The sequence below is a fragment of the Jaculus jaculus genome, chromosome X (assembly GCF_020740685.1).
Source record: "Jaculus jaculus isolate mJacJac1 chromosome X, mJacJac1.mat.Y.cur, whole genome shotgun sequence".
Classification (NCBI taxonomy): domain Eukaryota; kingdom Metazoa; phylum Chordata; class Mammalia; order Rodentia; family Dipodidae; genus Jaculus; species Jaculus jaculus.
In genome coordinates, this window is record NC_059125.1 from 69400584 (window position 1) to 69420559 (window position 19976).

At 38.5% G+C, this 19976-nt stretch overlaps 1 protein-coding gene across 1 annotated transcript in view; it reads left to right on the plus strand.

Annotated features, from left to right (window-relative positions):
• The window catches only part of Atp7a (ATPase copper transporting alpha), a 167280-nt gene extending 147554 nt beyond the window's left edge, over positions 1–19726 (plus strand). The window contains exons 19-23 of the mRNA XM_004666975.2: positions 5838–5980; positions 10708–10911; positions 12143–12260; positions 14091–14193; positions 15604–19726. Coding sequence (XP_004667032.1) covers positions 5838–5980; positions 10708–10911; positions 12143–12260; positions 14091–14193; positions 15604–15880 — 845 coding nt within the window. The 3' untranslated portion in view covers positions 15881–19726. The remainder of the gene's footprint in view (positions 1–5837; positions 5981–10707; positions 10912–12142; positions 12261–14090; positions 14194–15603) is intronic.
• Positions 19727–19976: the final 250 nt, after the last annotated feature.

Here is a 19976-nt window from a genome sequence, read left to right on the forward strand (position 1 = left end):
ATTCAAGCATAGCCTGTGCTTTGTGACACCCTTGTCTCAAAAACAAACAAACAAAAATAACCTCAAAAAAGCCAGGAGTGGCCGGGCGTGGTGGCGCACGCCTTTAATCCCAGCACTCGGGAGGCAGAGGTAGGAGGATCGCCGAGAGTTCGAGGCCACCCTGAGACTACATAGTGAATTCCAGGTCAGCCTGAGCCAGAGTGAGACCCTACCTCGAAAAAACCAAAAAAAAAAAAAAAAAAAAAAAAAAGCCAGGAGTGGTGGTGCATGCCTTTAATCCCAGCACTCGGGAGGCAGAGGTAGGATTGTTGCTGAGTTTGAAGCTACCCTGAGACTATATAGTGAATTCCACGTCAGCCTAGGCTAGAATGAGACTCTACCTTAAAAAACCAAAAAAAAAAAAAAAGAACCCACAAAAGTCTCAAATTTAGCCCTAAATTCAGTCCCAAGCATCATGAAAAATTGCTCTTGCATTTGCCCACCTTTGTTATTTTATTTCCTAGCCTGTTTTAGATAAAGATTAGCCATGGATTTAAAAAAAATACCTAAAAGGGGCTGGAGGAATGACTTAGCGGTTAAGGTGTTTGCCTACAAACCAAAGGACCCAGGTTCAATTCCCCAGGATCCACGTTAGCCACATGCACAAGGGGGAGGGGGGTCGCATGCGTCTGGAGTTGTTTGCAGTGGCTGGAGGCCCTGGCACACCCATTCTCTCTCTCTGTCAAATAAAGAAATAAAAATAAATATAAAAAAAATAAAAACACCTAAAAGGAGCCAGTTGTGATGGCACTTGCCTTTAATCCCAGCACTCAGGAGTTTGCCCTGAGATTACAAAGTGAATTCCAGGTCAGTGTGGGCTAGAATGTGACCACACCTCGCAAAACCAAAAAGAAAAAAAAAAAAGTAAATCTGAAAGGGGCTGGAGAAATGGTGCAATGATTAAGGTCACTTGTTTAAAAAGGTCAACAATTCAGGTTTGATTTCCCAATGCCTACATAAAGTCAGATGCATAGAGTGGCATATGCATCTGTAGTTCATTTGTTGACCCCTGGCATACCTATTTCTATTTCTTTTTTGAAATTTTATTTATTCATTTGAGAGAGAGAGAGAAAAAAAAAAAAACAGGCAGAGAGAGAGAGAGAAAAAAAAAACTGGGACATGCCAGGGTGTCTGCAAACCAACTCCAGACACATGCACCCCATTGTACATATGGCTTTATGTGGGTACTGGGAAATCAAACCTTTGTCCTTTGGCTTTGCCAGAAAGTGCCTTAGCCACTAAGTCATCTCTTCAGCCCTCTCTCTTTCTCCTTGCAAATAAATAAAATATATTTAAAATAAAAATAAAAAGTAAAAGTAATAACAGTTAAATAATAGAGTATTATAATAATGCCACAAACTAATACAATATCAGTTTCAATTTCATTTATGCCATCCTTTCCTGATTTGTTGACTAAATATGTATTATAACTATTTGTATTGTTTTAACAGGTTCATTTTATTATATCTAAATTTTATCTCAATAAAGTTGAACAAAACTTTAAAATCTTGTTGGGGATATAGCTCAGCAATACAGTACTTGTCTAGTGTGCTTAAAGACACCTTGGATTGGATGGGGATGCTTAATAAATTGAGTGTGGCAGTAAATACCTGTAATCTTAGTACTAAGGAGGCTAAGACAGGAGGACCATGAGTTTGAAGTCACCTAGAACTACACAGCAAGATCTTGTCTCAAAAAGCAAAATGAAGGGCTGGGGTTAAGCTTAGTCATAGAGCATGTGTTAGCATGAATGAAGTCCTGGGTGCAGACTCTAGTATCATTAAAGAGTCCCTTGTACACATACTATTTTATCGTGCTTTGTTTTACTTTGCTTGTTTTTTTTTTTTTCCTTTGGTTTTGGTGGTGGTGCTAGAGATTGAACCCAGGTTTTGGTGCATTCTAGGCAATTGCTCTACCATTGAGCTACATTCCTAGCCCTGTGGTTTATTTTACTCAATGAAATAGCATCCATTGTCACTACATAATTTTATTTGTTTTCTATTTACTTATTATTATTTTGGTCTTTTAAAAAATATTTTTATTTATTTATTTATTTGAGAGAGAGAGGGGCAGAGAGAGAGAGAGAGAGAGTGGGTGTGCCAAGGCCTTCAGCCACTGCAAACGAACTGCAGACGCATGTGCCCCCTTGCGCATCTAGCTTACGTGGGTCCTGGGGAATTGAACCAGGGTCCTTAGGCTTCACAGGCAAACGCCTTAACCATTAAGCCATTTCACCAGCCCCTATTTTGATTTTTTTTGAGGTAGGGTCTCTCTCTAGCCCAGGTTGGCCTCAAATTCATAGTGATGCTCCTACCTCTGCCTTGTCAGTAGTGGGATTCAAGGTATGTACCATACTTGTTATTTATTTATTTATTTTTTACTTATAATCTCTATACATATATACAATGTACCCTGGTCATAATCCCTTCCCACCACCATCCTTTGTCCCCATTTTTTGCCTTCCTCTATCATATATACAGCATGTTGATGGATCTAGGATCATGCAAGTGTGGTGCAGGTCACTGCCACCTGAAAGAGAAGCTTCTCTAACCAAAAGTGAGAGCAGCAATAATACATGGGCATAAACATAAATATTTAGAGGGCAGTTTGGTGAGTATAATATATGCATTTAGTCAAACAAGGGTAGTAGTTTCTTCCCTATGGTTTATGACATTCCCAAACATAGGCTTTTTAAAACAATTTATTTATTTATTTAAGAGCACACGTGTGCACGTGAAAGAGAGAGAGAGAGCGAGCGAGAGAGAGAGCACGAGCGAGCATGCAAGCGTGGACATACCAGGGCCTCTAGCCACTGCAACTGAACTCCAGATGCATGTGCCACTTTGTATACCTGGCTTTCTGTAGGTACTGGGGAATTGAACCTGGTTCCTTTGGTTTGCAAGCAAGCATCTGAAACTGTAAGCCATCTATCCAGCCTGACAGAGGCTTTTGACTATGTTTTCAGTATCAGGCATGAATTCCCTCCCATGGAGTGGGTCTCAAATCTAATCAGAGAGCAGTTGGTTATTCCCAGTACAGATATACCACTATTGCATTAGTGGGCACATCTTGCCTGGCTGTCCAATTGTGTAGCTTGCAGGGTCCACTGCTAGTTGAGAGTGGTAATGACTTCTCTCCCAGCAGGCTGCCTAACACTTCCCAGCACTATGACAGTTAACAGGGAAGAGGCTCAGTTTTAGTTTGATTTCTCAATGTCCTGCAACCAAAGCATGTGGTGTCTTCGGCAGTAGGCTCCTACCATATAGTTCTGGTGGGCAGATAAAAGCCTGTATTGTTTTGGGAGCCTCTAAGGCCTCCATGACTAACAACTGACTGTGAGGTATCCTACTCCTGGCACTTAGATTTTTCTGTAATAACTTACGGCTTTAGCATTATCCACCCCCACAATATACTTCTGCATAGTCTCTTAAAAAAATAACCTATTTTGGGATGGAGAGATGGTTTAGAGGTTAAGGCACATACCTGTGAAGCCTAAGAACCCAGGTTTGGTTCTCCAGGTCCCATGTAAACCAGATGCACATGGTGGCACATTCGTCTAGAGTCATTTGCAGTGGCTAGAGGCCCTGGAGTGCCCATTCTCACTCTTTTCCCACCCCCCTCATTGTCTCACATAAATAAATAAATAAAAATAAATCTTTAAAAAAATAACCTTTAAATTTATTTTATTTATTTATTTAAGAGAGAGAGAGAGAGAGAGAGAGAGAGAGAGAGAGAGGGAGAATGGGGCTGTCAGGCCAGGGCCTCCAGCCACTGCAAACTCCAGATGCATGTGCCCCCCTGGGCATCTGGCTTACGTGGGTTTTAGAGAGTAGAACCAGGGTCCTTTGGCTTTGCAGGCAAACACATTAACCGCTAAGCCATCCCTCCAGCCTTTTGTTGTTTTTTTTTTTTTGCCAAGGTAAGGTCTCACTCTAGCCCAGAATGACCTGGAATTCACTATGTAATCTCAGGGTGGCCTCAAACTCATGGTGACCCTCCTACCTCTGTCTTCCATGTGCTGGGATTAAAGGCGTGCACCACTACACCTGGCTAAAATAACCTATTTATTTATTTATTTATTTTAAATTTTTATTAACATTTTCCATGATTATAAAAAAAAATCCCATGGTAATTTCCTCCTAAAATAACCTATTTTTTAATTAGCTAATGAAGAAGTAGATTTCCATATGGCTTATTCATAACATTTTTAGTTTTGGTTAACTCTCCTTCTACGCCCTCCTCTCCTTTATCCCCCTCCCCTTACCCACTTAGACCTTTCCACAACTATTATTTCATTGTTCCCTTCTACTTACAATGTATGTATTTATTTTTGAAGTGCTAGGTATCAATCTCTGGACTTTGTGTGTGCTAGGTCATTAGTCAAACATCTACTACTGAGCTATATCTCTAATCTTAGAATTTTATTTTAATGTAGCATAACTTTAGTCAGATTTACTCACTGTGTAATCATTCCCCTGTGGTTGAAAAGTTAGACTACTTCTATTTTTTGCTATTGAAAATAATACTACAGTAGAAAGTTTTATATTTTTTTATTAGTTTATTCCATGGGGTGAATTTCTAGTTGGGAGATGACTTATCTAACATTTATATCCTTGATAAATCTGAAGGTATTATCTTACTGTGACATATTTAGGTTCAGGAAGAAGTATTTTACTTTTTAAAAAATACTTATTTATTTATTTATTTAATTGGAAGCACAGAGAGATAGAGAAGAGAGACAAACAGAGAGAATAGGCATGCCAGATCCTCCAGCCACTGCAAAGTAACTCCAGATGCATGCACCTCTTTGTGCATCTGGTTTTATGTGGGTACTGGGGAATTGAGCCTAGGATATTAGGATTTGCAGTCAGAACATTAACTGCTGAGCCATCTCTCCAGCCCCTTGTTTTCAAAATATTTTGTTTCTTTATTTGAGAGAGAGAGCGAGAGGAGAGGGAGGAAGAGACAGAGAGACAGATAATGGGAGCACCAGAGCCTCCAGCCACTGCAAACAAACCAGACACATGTGCAACCTGTGCGTCTGGCTTGTGTGGGTCCTGGGGAATTGAACCAGGGCCCTTAGGCTTCACAGGCAAACGCTGTAACTGCTAAGCCATTTCGCCAGCCCCCAGCCCCTTGTTTTTAAATAGAATAAAATAAATACTTGTCTGTATTTTTTATAACATAACATGGCACTTTATCTTCATTCATCTCTCTTCACCTTAACAAGAAAAAAAAATATTTTTGGGCTGGAGAGATTGCTTAGTGGTTAAGGTGCTGGCCTTTGAAGCAAGCATAAGGACCTGGGTTCAATTCCCCAGTACCCACATAAGTCAAATGCACAAGGTGGCACATGCATCTGGAGTTCATTTGCAGTGGCTAAAGGCCCTGGTGCACTCATTCTATCTCTCTCTTCTCTATAACTCTCTCTGCTTGCAAATAAGTAAATAAAATATTTTCAAAAATTGTACCAATTATCTTTAAATTAGCTAAAAAGTGTTTATGCCTATCGTCAAATACCTGCCTATGGAAGAAAAGTGTTAACATTTCGTGAGGTCTTTTTCATTTTCCTATTACTGCCACCATTAGTTCTCTACTTTATCTGTAAAATTTTCATTAACAAATATAGAAGTTTACCACAGGGTTTGTGGGATAAAGTCTTTGTGGGTTCAGGATATCTTCAGTTATACCAATTCCTAAACAATTTAACAAAATCAATTTCTCGCTGGAATTTTAATCTACAGTATTTTACTTTCACCACATTCAAATCCCCTGTTTCTCTGCTGCTCCCATATTAGATGAGCTGTGTGGCTTGATAGCCATTGCTGATACTGTGAAGCCTGAAGCAGAATTGGCAGTCCATATTCTGAAATCTATGGGCTTAGAAGTAGTTCTGATGACTGGAGACAACAGTAAAACAGCTCGATCTATTGCTTCTCAGGTAATTGGTTCACTTAGCTGTTTGGATGGGAGGCATATGGTAATGTCTCATTCTTCATATACATCTTATTTCTTGTATGTGGATGATAAGTAATTCAAATTACCTATTATTTTCTTTATAACCAAGTAGGTATACCTGGTTCCTTAAAGAACAAGCAAGGTATGATGGAGGAATTTGTGTGTTACTGATAAAAGTAAAAAGGTATTTGCTTAGCTCATGGGATATTTTATGACAGCTTCTCTTGATGCTTCCTTTGAAATGATCCTCATATCTTCACCAGTGTTGCCAGTGTGAGCCACGCCGACATCATCTTATGCATGAAACCTGGCAGTGCTCCATGCAGACGCCTCAGTAGCCAACCCTAAATGCTACAAGCAACTCTTTTCCTGATCTTTTCTTTTTTCAAGATAGGGTCTCATGCTAGCTCAGGCTGACCTGGAATTCACTATGTAGTCTCAGGGTGGCCTCGAACTCACAGTGATCCTCCTATCTCTGCCTCCCGAGTGCTGGGATTAAAGGCATACACCACCATGCCTGGCTCTCTCTCTTTTTGTTTTTAATAACACAGCTAACTTGTTACTCTACTAAAAAGGAAATATCTCAGAGATCTCTTTCTTGAAATATTTTTATGTGCAAGGAGAAAGAGACAATATAGGTGTGCCATGGATTCTTGCCACTGCAAATGAATTCCAGATGCATGCCCCATTTTGTGTCTGGGCAGACAGGCTTTGCAAGCACCTTTAACTACTGAGCCATCTCTCAGCCCAAGATAGATTTCTCTCCTTCTCTCCGTTTCTCTCTCTCTCTCTCTTTAGAATTTCAGCAAAGGGAGGATGGGTAAGAACATTTGCTGCAAAAACATGAATGCCAGAGAGGGTCTGAGATTGCCTGAGTTCAATTCCCCAGCATCATTCCACACATGCTGTCCCTAGTCCTTTAGGGTTGGGAGGGGAACCTGAGAATTGCTGGTATTCCCTGGTCAGTCAGTCTGACCAAAAGTGGCAGTTCTGGGTTCAGTGAGAGATTCAGTATCAAGGAAACATGTAGATAAGTGATACAGGAAGACACGTGACATTGGCCTCTGGCCTCTGCATGTGTATGCACATATGTGTATATAACACACATGTGCACACACAACAACAACACAAAAGAATTTTAACTAAGGAACTAAAGCCAAATAACTTTTCAATTAGGTTTCATTAAATAATCACAGAATCTATTGTATATATGTAAGTACAGTGATTGTGATGGGGAGGTAATATGATGGAGAATGGACTTTCAAAGGGGAATGTGTAGGGGGAGGGAGGGAATTAACATGGGATTTTTTATAATCATGGAAAATGCTAATAAAAATTTAAAAAAATAATCACAGAATCTTCATTTTTATAGAAATTCTAGCCATGGTTTTAATTTATTTTAATTAATTTATTTGTTTATTTATTTTTGGGTTTTCAAGGTAGGGTTTCACTCTAGCCCAGGCTGACCTGGGATTCATGATATAATCTCAGGATGGCCTTGAACTCACGGCGATCCTCCTACCTCTGCCTCCTAAGTGCTGGGATTAAAGGCGTGCACCACCATGCCTGGCTATTTTTATTTTATTTTATTTTTTGTTTAGTTTTATTTATTTGAGAGCAACAGACAGAGAAAGAGTGAGAGAGAGAGAGAGAATGGGCGCACCAGGGCTTCCAGCCACTGCACATGAACTCCAGATGCATGCGCCCCCTTGTGCATCTGGCTAACGTGGGTCCTGGGGAATTGAGCCTTGAACCGGGGTCCTTGGGCTTCACAAGCAAGTGCTTACATGCTAAACCATCTCTTTAGCCCTATTTTTATTCCTCTGCCCCATCTTGTTGTCCTGCTACCCTGTTTTCACTCTCCCACCATAAGCAATCCCCCTTTGACTTCCATATCTCTTAAGATCCACTGTTTTCCCTACCTTTCTCCTTCAAAGCCTCATTTCCACCCCCCTCGTGAGCTCCTTTCTAGTATTTTATGTAATTGGCTTTAAGCCAAAACTTGTCAAGAGATAAAAATGTCACTTCAGAGCTGGAGAGATAGCTCAGTGGTTAAGGTACTTGCTTACAAAGCCTAATAACCTGGGTTTGATCCCCCAATACCCATGAAAAGCCAGATGCACAAGATGGCATATGCATCTGGAGTTCATTTGCAAGAGCAGGAGACCCTGGTATGCCTATTCTTTCTCTCTCTCTCTGCCTTTTTTCTCTCATAAATAAATATGAAAAATGTCACTTCACACCGATTAAAGGTACAGTCTATCAAAAGGACATTATAATTCAAAATGCAAATGTATCAAACACAAGTACACCCAATTTCATAAAGCAAATTCTATTAGAGTCAAATTCACAGATTAACCTAGCATAATAATAGTGGGTGACTTCAGTATTACACTCCCACCATTGACAGTGACCCAGGCCAAAAAATAAACAGAAGCATCTGAATTTTACCTCCAATATTTTTCAACATTTTTTTGTTTTACAACGTCTTCTTGCTTCTATTAAATAATATAAGGAATAGCTAAGTACATTTTTATATAAATATATGAAGGACATAAAGAGTTTGTCAGTCTTTTCTCATACCTCCCCCTGTCAAGTTCTTTCCCCTTAACTGTTTATATGCATATATGTTCATTCTGGTATTTTCAACACCAATTTGATCATTTTGTGAAGATTATTCAGTAGGATTTTTTTATGTAAGAGTATTCCTCAGAGCTTTTTTTTCATGTCTTACCATATGATGCTATTACCAGCAAGCACCTTTAACTGCTTTTAATCTTTCCTGCCCTAGAAACTTATTTCATTCTTCCTAAACTGCTGCAGGAATTCCATAATGTAGATATATTATAATTTATGTAACCATTCCCCTAGTGATAGACAGGTGAAATTATTGTTGCAAACAGTCCATAATAAACATCCTTGACATTTCTGTACATGAATGAATATGTCCAAAATATAGCTACAAGCAGGATGTTTGGAGCAAATAATGTATACATTTTGATAAATGCTGCCAAATCCCTAGTTCCAAAAGACATTTTGTACACTCACCTGTAGTGTAGAAGAAAGCTTATTTCTTCATGTTATCACTGAATATTTTCAGTCTTTTAAAATGTAGACATCTGGGGACTGGAGAAGTAGCTCTGTTGGTAAACCACTTATCCAGTATATACAAAGCCAACATCAATCTCCAGCACCACATAAATGGTGGCACACACCTGTAGCCCTAGTTCTTAGGAGGTCGTGAGGCAGAATGATCAGAAGTTCAAGGTTATCATCAGTTATATAACAAAATTTAAGCAAGCCTGGGATGCATGAGATCCTGTCTCAAAAAATAAATAAGGGGGCCAGGCATGGTGGCGCACACCTTTAATCCCAGCACTCCAGAGGCAGAGGTAGGAGGATCACCATGAGTTTAAGGCCACTCTGAAACTACATAGTGAATTCCAGCTCAGCCTGAGCTAGAGTGAAACCCTACCTTGAAAAACAAAAACATAAACATAAAAATAAATAAATAAATAAATAAATAAATAAATAAGGGCTGGGTATGATGGCACAGTCCTTTAATCCCAGCACTCTGAATGCCAAGGTAGGATGATCACTGTGAATTTGAGGCCACTCTGAAACTACAGAGTGAATTCCAGGTCAGCCTGGGCTACAGCAAGACCCTACCTTGAAAAACCAAAAACAAATAAATAAAGGCAGGAGAGATGGCATGGTGGTTAAGGCACTTGCCTGCAATTCCTGCTGTAGCCGACAGCTTCAGGTTCACTGACATGAACTTCCAGACCAGGCACAGGTATGGAGGAAGGGATTTATTGAAGCTTATGGATCCAGAAGTTCCATAACAGCAGAAGAAGCTGGCCCTGCTTTCACAGGAGAGAGAGAGAGAGAGAGAGAGAAGCACAAGCCTAATGCAACAAGCTATGCAGCAAAGCACACTTCAAGAACTGCAGTTAGCACACTTTGCATATCTTTAGATTGAAATCTCAAACCCATTACCACAAGATCTACCCAGTGACACTGTCTCCAGCCAGGTGGCTGCAGATGCAAACTACAAGCTAATAATTGTATTATATTGGGGGCCATCTTCAAACTACCAAGTTAGGAGGGTCACAGTGAGTTTGAGGCCACTCTGAGACTACAGAGTGAATTCCAGGTCAGCCTGGGCTATAGTGAGACCCTGCCTTGAAAAACCAAAAATAAATAAAGGCTGGAGAAATGGCTTAGTGGTTAAGGCACTTGCCTGCAATGCTTACCCACCCGGGTTTGCTTCCCCCATGCCCATATAAAGCCAGATGAACAAAATGGTATATGCATCTGGAATTCATTTGAAGTGGCTAGAGGCCCTTGCACACCCATTTCTCTCTCCTTGTTTCCTTGCAAAAAAATAAAAATATTAAAAATAGCCAGGCATGGTAGTGTAAATCTTTAATCCCAGCACTCGGGAGGCAGAGGTAGGAGGATTGCCATGCGTTTTAAGCCACCCTGAGACTACACTGTGAATTCCAGGGCAGCCTAGGCTGGAGTGAGACCCTACCTTGAAAAACAAACAAACAGAATAATAATAATAATAAAATAAAAATATATAATTAAATTAAATGTAGGTATCTAGTGGGTTAAAAGTGATAACTCATTATTGATCAGCTATGGTTTAGGTAAGGTACTCAGTATTACTTCTTGAAATGTATTGAGTTGATTTTCTTCACATAGGTTGGCATTACTAAAGTGTTTGCTGAAGTTCTACCTTCCCATAAAGTTGCTAAGGTGAAGCAACTTCAAGAGGAGGGGAAACGGGTAGCAATGGTAGGAGATGGAATCAATGACTCCCCAGCTCTCGCAATGGCAAATGTTGGAATTGCCATTGGTACAGGCACGGATGTAGCCATTGAAGCTGCCGATGTTGTTTTGATAAGGGTAAGTTCTGTGGTCTGACCTTTAGTATTATGAGACTAGCCTACATGACCAATGATAGTGCTACAAGTATTGATCCCAGTGATTCTGCCATAAACCATAGTCCTTGCTTTGAAAACTGCAAAAGTTTGGATTAGCACTAAGGAAATTCATACTCATTACTGACTTTCTCAGTCTAGCAGTGCAAATGAGAATCACAAGCTTCTTTTTTTGTTTGTTTTTGTTTTTCGAGGTAGGGTCTCACTCTGGCCCAGGCTGACCTGGAATTAGCTATGTAGTCTCAGGATGGCCTTGAACTCACTGCGATCCTCCTACCTCTGCCTCCCGAGTGATGGGATTAAAGGAGTGTGCCACCACACCTGGCTTACAAGCTTCTTTTTTTTAAAAAAAAATTATTTTATTGTTTATTTATTTGACAGAGAAGGAGGGAGAGAAAAAAAGAGAGAATGGTCATGCCAGGGCCTCCAGCCACTGCAAACAAACTTTAGAGACCTGTGCCCCTTTGTGCATCTGGCTGAAGTGGCTCCTGGGGAATTGAACCTGGGTCCTTTGGCTTTGCAGGCAAATGCCTTAACCATTAAGCTATCCCTCCAGACTGAGAATCAAAAGCTTCTAACGTAAAGAATAAAATTTAGCAGTATAACTATTTGCAACAAAAATTCACTGAGGTTATTTTAATATTTGATCCTTATATCAGCATACAATTCTTTTGTATTTTCAGAATTGTCAGAAAAATTTCTGAAAAACATCTTCCACCCTCACTCAAGTATTAGTAGTATCTCCGATTTGTACTTTATTCACATACTACCTTAAGGGGCATCAATCTAATTCTTATTATGTACTGAATCAAAAAGTTACTAGCACTGTGTGTGGTGGTATAGGCCAAGGCAGTAGGATTGCTGTGAATTCAAGGCCAGCTTGAGACTGTGTAGCAAATTCCAGGTCAGCCTGGGCTAGAGCAAGACTCTGCCTCAAAATACTGTGAAGCCTAAGGACCCAGGTTCGATTTCCCAGTACCTACGTATGCCAGATGCACAAGGTGGTGTGTGCATCTGGAGTTCACTTGCAGTAGCTAGAGGCCCTGATGAGCCATTCTCTCTCTGTCTCTGTCTCTCTCTGTCTCTGCTTCTCTCTTTCTCTAGTAAACAAAAATAGCTAAATATAAAAAAAAAACAAAAAAGTTACTAGTAAAGTTAGAGTCTGTTACTAATCTCACAAATATCTCTGCTCTCAGAATGATCTTTTGGATGTAGTGGCAAGTATTGACTTATCAAGAAAGACAGTCAAGAGGATTCGGATAAATTTTGTCTTTGCTCTAATTTATAACCTGCTTGGAATTCCTATAGCTGCCGGTAAGTGACTCTTAACTATCATTGCTTTTTCTACTGAAGTCATTAAAGGCCTTATAATATTGGAAGTGTTAAGTCTTATTATTTTTAGTTTTGGGCTTTTTTATATAGCCTTGTTGGGGCAAAAAGTAATTTAGAACTAATAATTTTCATTTTAGAATTATTAAGTATTTTGATGTTTATGTTTTTCCCTCTAACTTTATAATTCAAATCATGTAAAACCTATGTAAACATTGAAAAACTGTACAATAAAAATATGTATGCCCTTCACCTAAACTCACCAATTGCTGTTGTTATACTGCATTATATCTTTCTTCCATCTATATTCATATATGTATTTATTTACTTATTTTTTGCAGAAGAAAATAAATTTACCTGTAATTTCAGTACTCACTGCTAATGTTTTAAATTTCCTTCCAGTCTCTTACTTGGAATCAGTTTTGTTTTTGTTAATGGTTGTGATTATGGTGTATAGAGATTGTTTTACCTTTCACTTAATACTCTACTATTGTAAGCAGATGTTTTCATTTAGTTTGAATGACTAAACAAATGGCAAGGTTTTTAAAGGCATGTGACCAGTGATCAATAATTTGGATGCTTAGTAAATATCTGAAAATCTCCTCCATTTAGAGACTTAGTAGGAGTTAATAGTGACAATAGAAATAGTTGTCACTTCCTCTGTATTATTTTGGGTTTGAGAACCAAAAACAGACATGAAATGAAAAAAAATGACAATGCTGTTTATCACAAGGTTACAAAGTCAAAAGAACAATCTAATAATGCTGCTCCTACCCTCAGAGAAACTTCTTTTTGCAGCTGGCAGTGACCATTTGGGAGACTCAAAACTCATCAGAGTGCTGAGAATAAGTGACTATTGAATGCTCAACACTAAATGAAAAATCTATATCAACCCCACCAAGGCTTGGGGAACACTGTGGAAGAGGGGGTGGAAAGAATGTCAGAAGTGGAGGATGGGGAGTAGTTCTGTGGAACTCTGTCATCTGGACATAACATGGGCATTGCACTCATGAACTTAAAGAAGCTGTGGTTTTCTACACAAGACCTGTACATGATAGGAGCAGATAAAGGAGAGGATCGTGCCCCCCCCCACCAGAAGCTAATGGAAATTAATGGGTGCTGGGAGAGGGGAGCTATTCTCTTCACTAATGTAATCATTGGAAAATAGAAGAAGAAGGGATTCAGTTGGAGTAAGGGGGAGGTAAAAAAGTAAGGAGGGTATATATGACCAAAACACAACATATACATTTATGAAAGTATAAAAAAATCAAATTAAAACTAAAGAAGAATTTTAGTCCAGTAAGGTTAAGTCATAGAGCAAGACTTTTAGAAATTATATGAATAATGTATGGTTACTATAGGAAAAATAGAATAATCCAAGTTAGCTCATAAAATTAAAAGTATGACTGTATTTGCTCCCATAATATGAGCTACTATCATAATATCTGCCAAAAACAAGCATAGTTGGGTGTGGTGGCTCATACCTGTAATCCCAGCACTTGGGTGGTAGAAGCAGGAGGATTATAGTAAGTTCTAGGCCAGCATGGTCTACATAGCAAGTTCCAGGCCAGCTAGAGCTACTGTTTCACTCCTGGAACACGCCCTAGAAAAATTCTCAAACATGACTACAGGGAGATATGGGCAAGAATGTTCACAGCATCACTCTCAATGAAAAATTGACAGCAACACAAATTTTCACAACCAAGAGGCTAAAATGTTGAAGAAATATCAAAACAATGATTTGTATATAGATGAGAAATGCATTGGTAATTCACTTAGTACTGCCTATTCTAACTAATCCGTACCTGTTTGTAGGAGTTTTTATGCCCGTTGGTTTGGTTTTGCAACCCTGGATGGGATCAGCAGCAATGGCTGCTTCATCAGTTTCTGTGGTACTTTCTTCACTCTTCCTTAAACTGTAAGTATGATGGTTTTCTCATATTGGTATTTTATATACCTTTTTTTTTTCGGTTTTTCAAGGTAGGGTTTCATTCTAGTCTAGGCTGACCTGGAATTCACTATGTAGTCTCAGGTTGGACTCAAACTCACTGTGATCATCCTACCTCTGCCTCCTGAGTGCTGGGATTAAAGGTGTGTGCCACCACACCCAGCTTTATATAAATTTTATCATCCAGTCTGTCTAGTAGGTTTTTTCTTGTATTGATCAACAATAAACCCAAACAATTCTTTTTGCTTTGTTTTCGAGGTAGTGTCTCACAATAGGCACAGGTTGACCTGGAACTCACTCTGTAGTCCCAGACTGTCCTCAAACTCAAGGCAATCCTCCTATCTCTGCCTCATGAGTGATGAGATTAAAGGCATGCATCACCAGGCCCAGCTTCCAAACAATTCTTTTTTTAAAAAAATTTTATTTATTTATTTATTTATTTGAGAGTGACAGACAGACTGAGAGAGAAAGAGGCAGGTACAGAATGGGCGCGCCAGGGCCTCCAGCAACTGCAAACGAACTCCATATGCATGCGCCCCCTTGTGCATCTGGCTTATGTGGGTCCTGGGGAATTGAGCCTCCTACTATGGTCCTTAGGCTTCACAGCCAAACGCTTAAACACTAACAAACAATTCTTTATAAGAATTTTTTTAATTTTTTTAAAATTTATTTATTAACTAGAGAGAGAGAGAGAGAGAGAATGGGTGCACCAGGGCCTCTAGCCACTGCAAACAAAACTCCAGATGCATGTGCCACCATGTGCGTCTGCCTTACATGGGACCTGGAGAATTGAACCAGGGTCCTTAGGCTTTGCAGGCAAGTGCCTTAACCATTAAGCCATCTCTCCAGCCCTTTATAAGAATTCTTATTAAGTAATAATAATAATTAGCAGGCTGTGTATGATCATGCATGCCTGTAATTCTAGCATTTGGAGGCATAGACCAAAGGGTCAAGAGTGTGAGTTCAGCTTGGGCTCCATAGCAAAGTGCTGTTATAAAAAAATCAACAAAATAGCTAAATGATTGTCATATTACATCATTTTTGTATAGCAAACACTAGTACTGAGTAAGACAAAATGAATGACTCTGCAAAGTGGAATATCTAATTATGTAGCACCACATAACTCATTTTGAGCTATTTTCATGATATAGCCATATTTGTACATTTCATAGCAGACAGTTCTTTCACTTGTGCATGTAACATGCATATAGTTCACATTTGATCATTATTTTTATTTATTTATATTTTTTAGACAACTTCCATACATATACAAGGTCATAATCCCCACCTATCACTCTCTTTTTTTCCCCCTTCCTCAACCCTCCACGGAATCCCTCATATTTGGTAATTTTCAACTAGTATCCTTTCTCATGTGTCCAGTTACAGAAAACCAACTTATGAAAATTATGAAGTGCATGTCCAGAGCCACATAGGACAGAAGAGTCCTTCAGAAATCAGCGTTCATGTTGGGATAGATGACACCTCAAGAAATTCTCCTAAACTGGGTTTGCTGGACCGGATTGTCAATTACAGCAGAGCCTCCATAAACTCGCTACTGTCTGACAAACGCTCCCTTAACAGTGTTGTTCTTAGTGAACCTGACAAGCACTCGCTTCTGGTGGGCGACTTCAGGGAAGATGATGATACCACTGTTTAAAGGCCACAGAGAATGCTGCTGCATGCCCCCACAGCATTCATGGTGTCATGAAGAATTTTATGTCAGTCTCATGCTCTTTTATGAGGAATTCTATTTGAGTTGCATTTGTTAATGGCAAAAAAATGTCTTTCTACAGGCATGAGCTCTGAACCTAGCTTTATTCTAAGTGAATTTCCAGCAGTTTTCATTTTTACTAGGACTGTGAGGTAGAGCAGCGGGTTTAGAACAAGCTCTACAAATTAGAGATGGCTGAAGTGCTGCTAATGTGATGGGTCATTTTTATTTGACCAAAAATGTGCCCAAAGACAGGAAGAGTAAAAATTTGAAGATGTGAGAGCATGGCCTTGAGAATATTCTTGATCCTATATCCCTGTCCCAGTGGGGACAATGACTTTCAGAGCACTGCACAATTCATGTAGTTTTAGAAGGAAAACAGTTAAAACTGTTTAAAAATAATTGTGCCTTATTTATTGTGGGTTTTATTTCCCTCCTTCTTCATCTTTGTCCTTTCAATTCCTCACATATTCCAGGATGTCTTTTATTATCTTCCTTCAAGTAAGCCAAGTTTACGTGTTTTTTTACTGATTAAAATAAGCCAGGCGTAGTGGTGCACACCTTTAATCCCAGCCTTTGGGAGGCCCAGGTAGGATTGCTGTGAGTTTGAAGCCAGCTTGAGACTACATGGTGAATTCTGGGTCAGCCTAGGCTAAAGGGAAACCCTTCCTCAAGAAAAAAAATAATAACTGACAGCAATCATGTGGAAGGGTGCAGAAGGATTGAAAGTTCAAAGCTAGCCTGAGCTATATAGCAAGCCTCTATCTCGAACTTTTTTTTCAAACTGACAACTTTTTCAATATCTTATTACTCTTATTTTGTAGCTCAAAGGACCTTAAAGGTCTATAGAGTTCTCTACCTCCCATCTTTCTACTGCCATTAAAAATATCAAGTTCTTCCTTCTATCTTCCTAGCTCTGTGCTAGTTTTCTGTTGTCTCCTGTGGGTTCTGCTCTGAGTTTAGTGTCATACATCAATCAGTCTAAGTCCAGGATCAATATTTTGACCATTTTTTACTGAAAAAAATTTCAAAGTTAAACACTATTATCTTTAACATATGCAGGTCTTCTATAACTACTGAGAGTCAATAAATTGATCATTATGGGTAGACTATAATTGATTAACTGATATGTGTATAATTTCATAGATTTTAGTTATCTTATATGTTTTAGATAACCTGCCAAAATGACTTTAAAACAATGCTATTACACAAAGATGGTTTTGCCAAAATATACAGTAAATTGTAATACAGAATCCATAGCTTCCCTGGTTTGTGATATCTTTTAGTCATATATATGTTATTTTTTTTTGCTCTTGTTTAAAACATTTGCCTTCATAAGTAAATTCCTAATGCTTTGCTCCCATGGACAATCCCTTTAAGCCAGTAGCACAAACCTAACACATTCAATTTGTGCTAAGAAAATGTTTTTTTCTGGTTTTGAGGTCAGTACTAAATATAAAAAGATCATTTTTAGGGGCTGGAGAAATTTCTCAGCAGTTAAAATGATTGCCTGTAAATCCTAATGACCAGGTTCAATTCCCAGTACTCACATAAAGCCAGATGTACAAAGTGGCACATGCATCTGGAATTCATTTCCAATAGCTGGAGACCCTGGTGTGCCCATTAATTATCTCTCTCCTCTCTGTCTCTTTCTGCTTGCAAATAAATGAATAAATTTACAAAAATATCATTTTTATAGAGCAGAGTCTAAAGTCAGATTACAAATGAACTTCTTACCCCCTCTACCCATTTTTTATCCTTTCACACACCCATCCCCAACTTAAAAAAAAAAAAACATTTACATTACTTAATGCTCCTTTCAAATTTTGAAAAAGACCTATTTTCTATGTTAGCTGTCTTAAAGAGAGGTGAAATTTTCTGATGAAGGTGCTATTACTCTAGAAAGGCAAACATATTTTAATAAAGTATGAATGAATTTGTATGTTTAAGCTCCTGTTCTTACAGTTTTAGTATTTGTTTTTTGTTATAATTCTAGTTGCCTATCATAACAAAAGTCACTTTTTTCTAGAAGCGATAGCTTCCCTGGTTTGTGATACAGATACATAATAGATTTTTCTCACTCTGGGTCCAAATTGAAAATAGATATGATACTCTCCCTCCCTCTCCCCTCTTTTCCCCCTATGAATCATCTTCTTTATTCACATTATGTCATAGAATAGAAGGAGTGTCATCTTACAGACTGGGAGTAATCTAGGGCATCATTTCAGTTCTCACTATAAGAACAGAAAGCATGCTGTTTAGAAAGAATCCTACTTTAAATATCCATGGTCACAATGAAGTTCTGTGCCACAAGTCTCCTCTGCAATTCTGAACCTCTATTAGCTTCAGAGAAAAGCTGTAGTCACAGAAGAAGGAGGTAATTTAGGTAGGGAATCAAAGACATTGTTTTTAGTTAGTAACTAGCTTAAATAACTAGTTTCTACTAAGAACAAGTCTTATAAGTACATACATACACACATAGATACACCTACCCATATTACCATACAGAAGGAAGATCAATTTGTATTTGCATTTATATTTTCTTTATCATGCTGCTGTCTTCAGCTTAGCAACCAGTCCCTCAGTCAGAAGGTACCAAGGATGCTTTGATACCCAGTGCTGGTGCAGACTCAGATAGGGGCACTGTTTATTTAAATATCCAAAGATGCCTTTTTGAATATCAAAGATTAAAACACAAACAGATTATTTAGTCTTGTAGTCTAAAAAAAGTATGAGTGTCATGTGTGAAAGTAGAAATCTTATTTTCCTAGTTTAGTATCAACATTTTAGAAGGTTAAATTTAATGCATTGTGAAAAAATTTATATTATGCTTTAATTTTTTACAAATTATTCTTTATTCAGATATATATAGGATACGTAAAATAGCATTGTAGACAAGATGTTTCCAAAACTTTAAACATGCATATCTTTTCTGTACATGGCTTAAAATCAAAAATGTATAGTAGAGAATTTTTCTACTGCTTGTGGATTCTGCTTTGAGATGGTTTTTCATAATATTTATTTTACTCTATTTTATTATTTTCTCTTGGTGAGGCATCTGGTTGCTGGCTATTTTTTTAAATGAGTACATTCCTGGTATCTCTCTTTGGATTTTTTGTTTGTTTTCTTTTCTATATTTAAAAAAAGTATTTCTGCACCAAATATAAAAGTATAGATTCTTGCCAAATTACTACCAACTTGTACACTAACTTTTCTTCGTTCCTCAACCTAGTATGAGGAACCAGATGAAACACAAAGCAGGAATTCTCATTCTTCAATCAGAAGTGCTTCTTTAATGGCATTGATAATAGATGCTTTTGATAGCCACAACCAGGCATCTCAACCTTGTGTTTTTAGTTAAAGAAATGTGTAGCTAAACATTGTGAAGCATTGACTGGTATCCAAAACAGCATTGTATGACCGTGTGCAATATTTATCTGCTGTAGTCAAGATAATTTGTTTTTCCATGCACTTGTAATTGATCATATTTCTGCCAAGGATGTGCCTTCAACTTTATAATTACAGTGTTGTAAAAAAAATTGTCAGTATCCCTTGTGTTAAATCATCTAGCCCTCTCTACCAGCAGTTCCAAACTATCCTCATTGTGTTGTTTGGTGGTGTTCTGATTGTTTCAGCTGTCAGTCCATAGTGTGACAGCACATATTTGCTGTGAGAAGTTCATTCCCTTCAGAGCGGACTCAACCTGCTGTGTCATTGATTGAGGATGAGAAACAAAGGAATATGAGTGTCTTCCTTTCCTTTGTAGTAAATAAATTGTTGATATGGTATTTACCCCAAATTAATTTTTCTTGCTTTGGGGGAGTTCTATACAGTATAGAGATCCCACCAAATATGCATTCCCCTCCTGTTGCAGTCAGGTTCGCATTGCTGGTAGAAATCACCCAACCAACACCAGCTTGTGGGAAAAAAAAGAGGTTTACTTTGGCTTACAGACTCAAGGGGAAGCTCCACAATGGCAGGGGAAAACGATGGTAGGAGTAGAGGGGGAACATCACCCCATCACATAAGGTGGACAACAGGA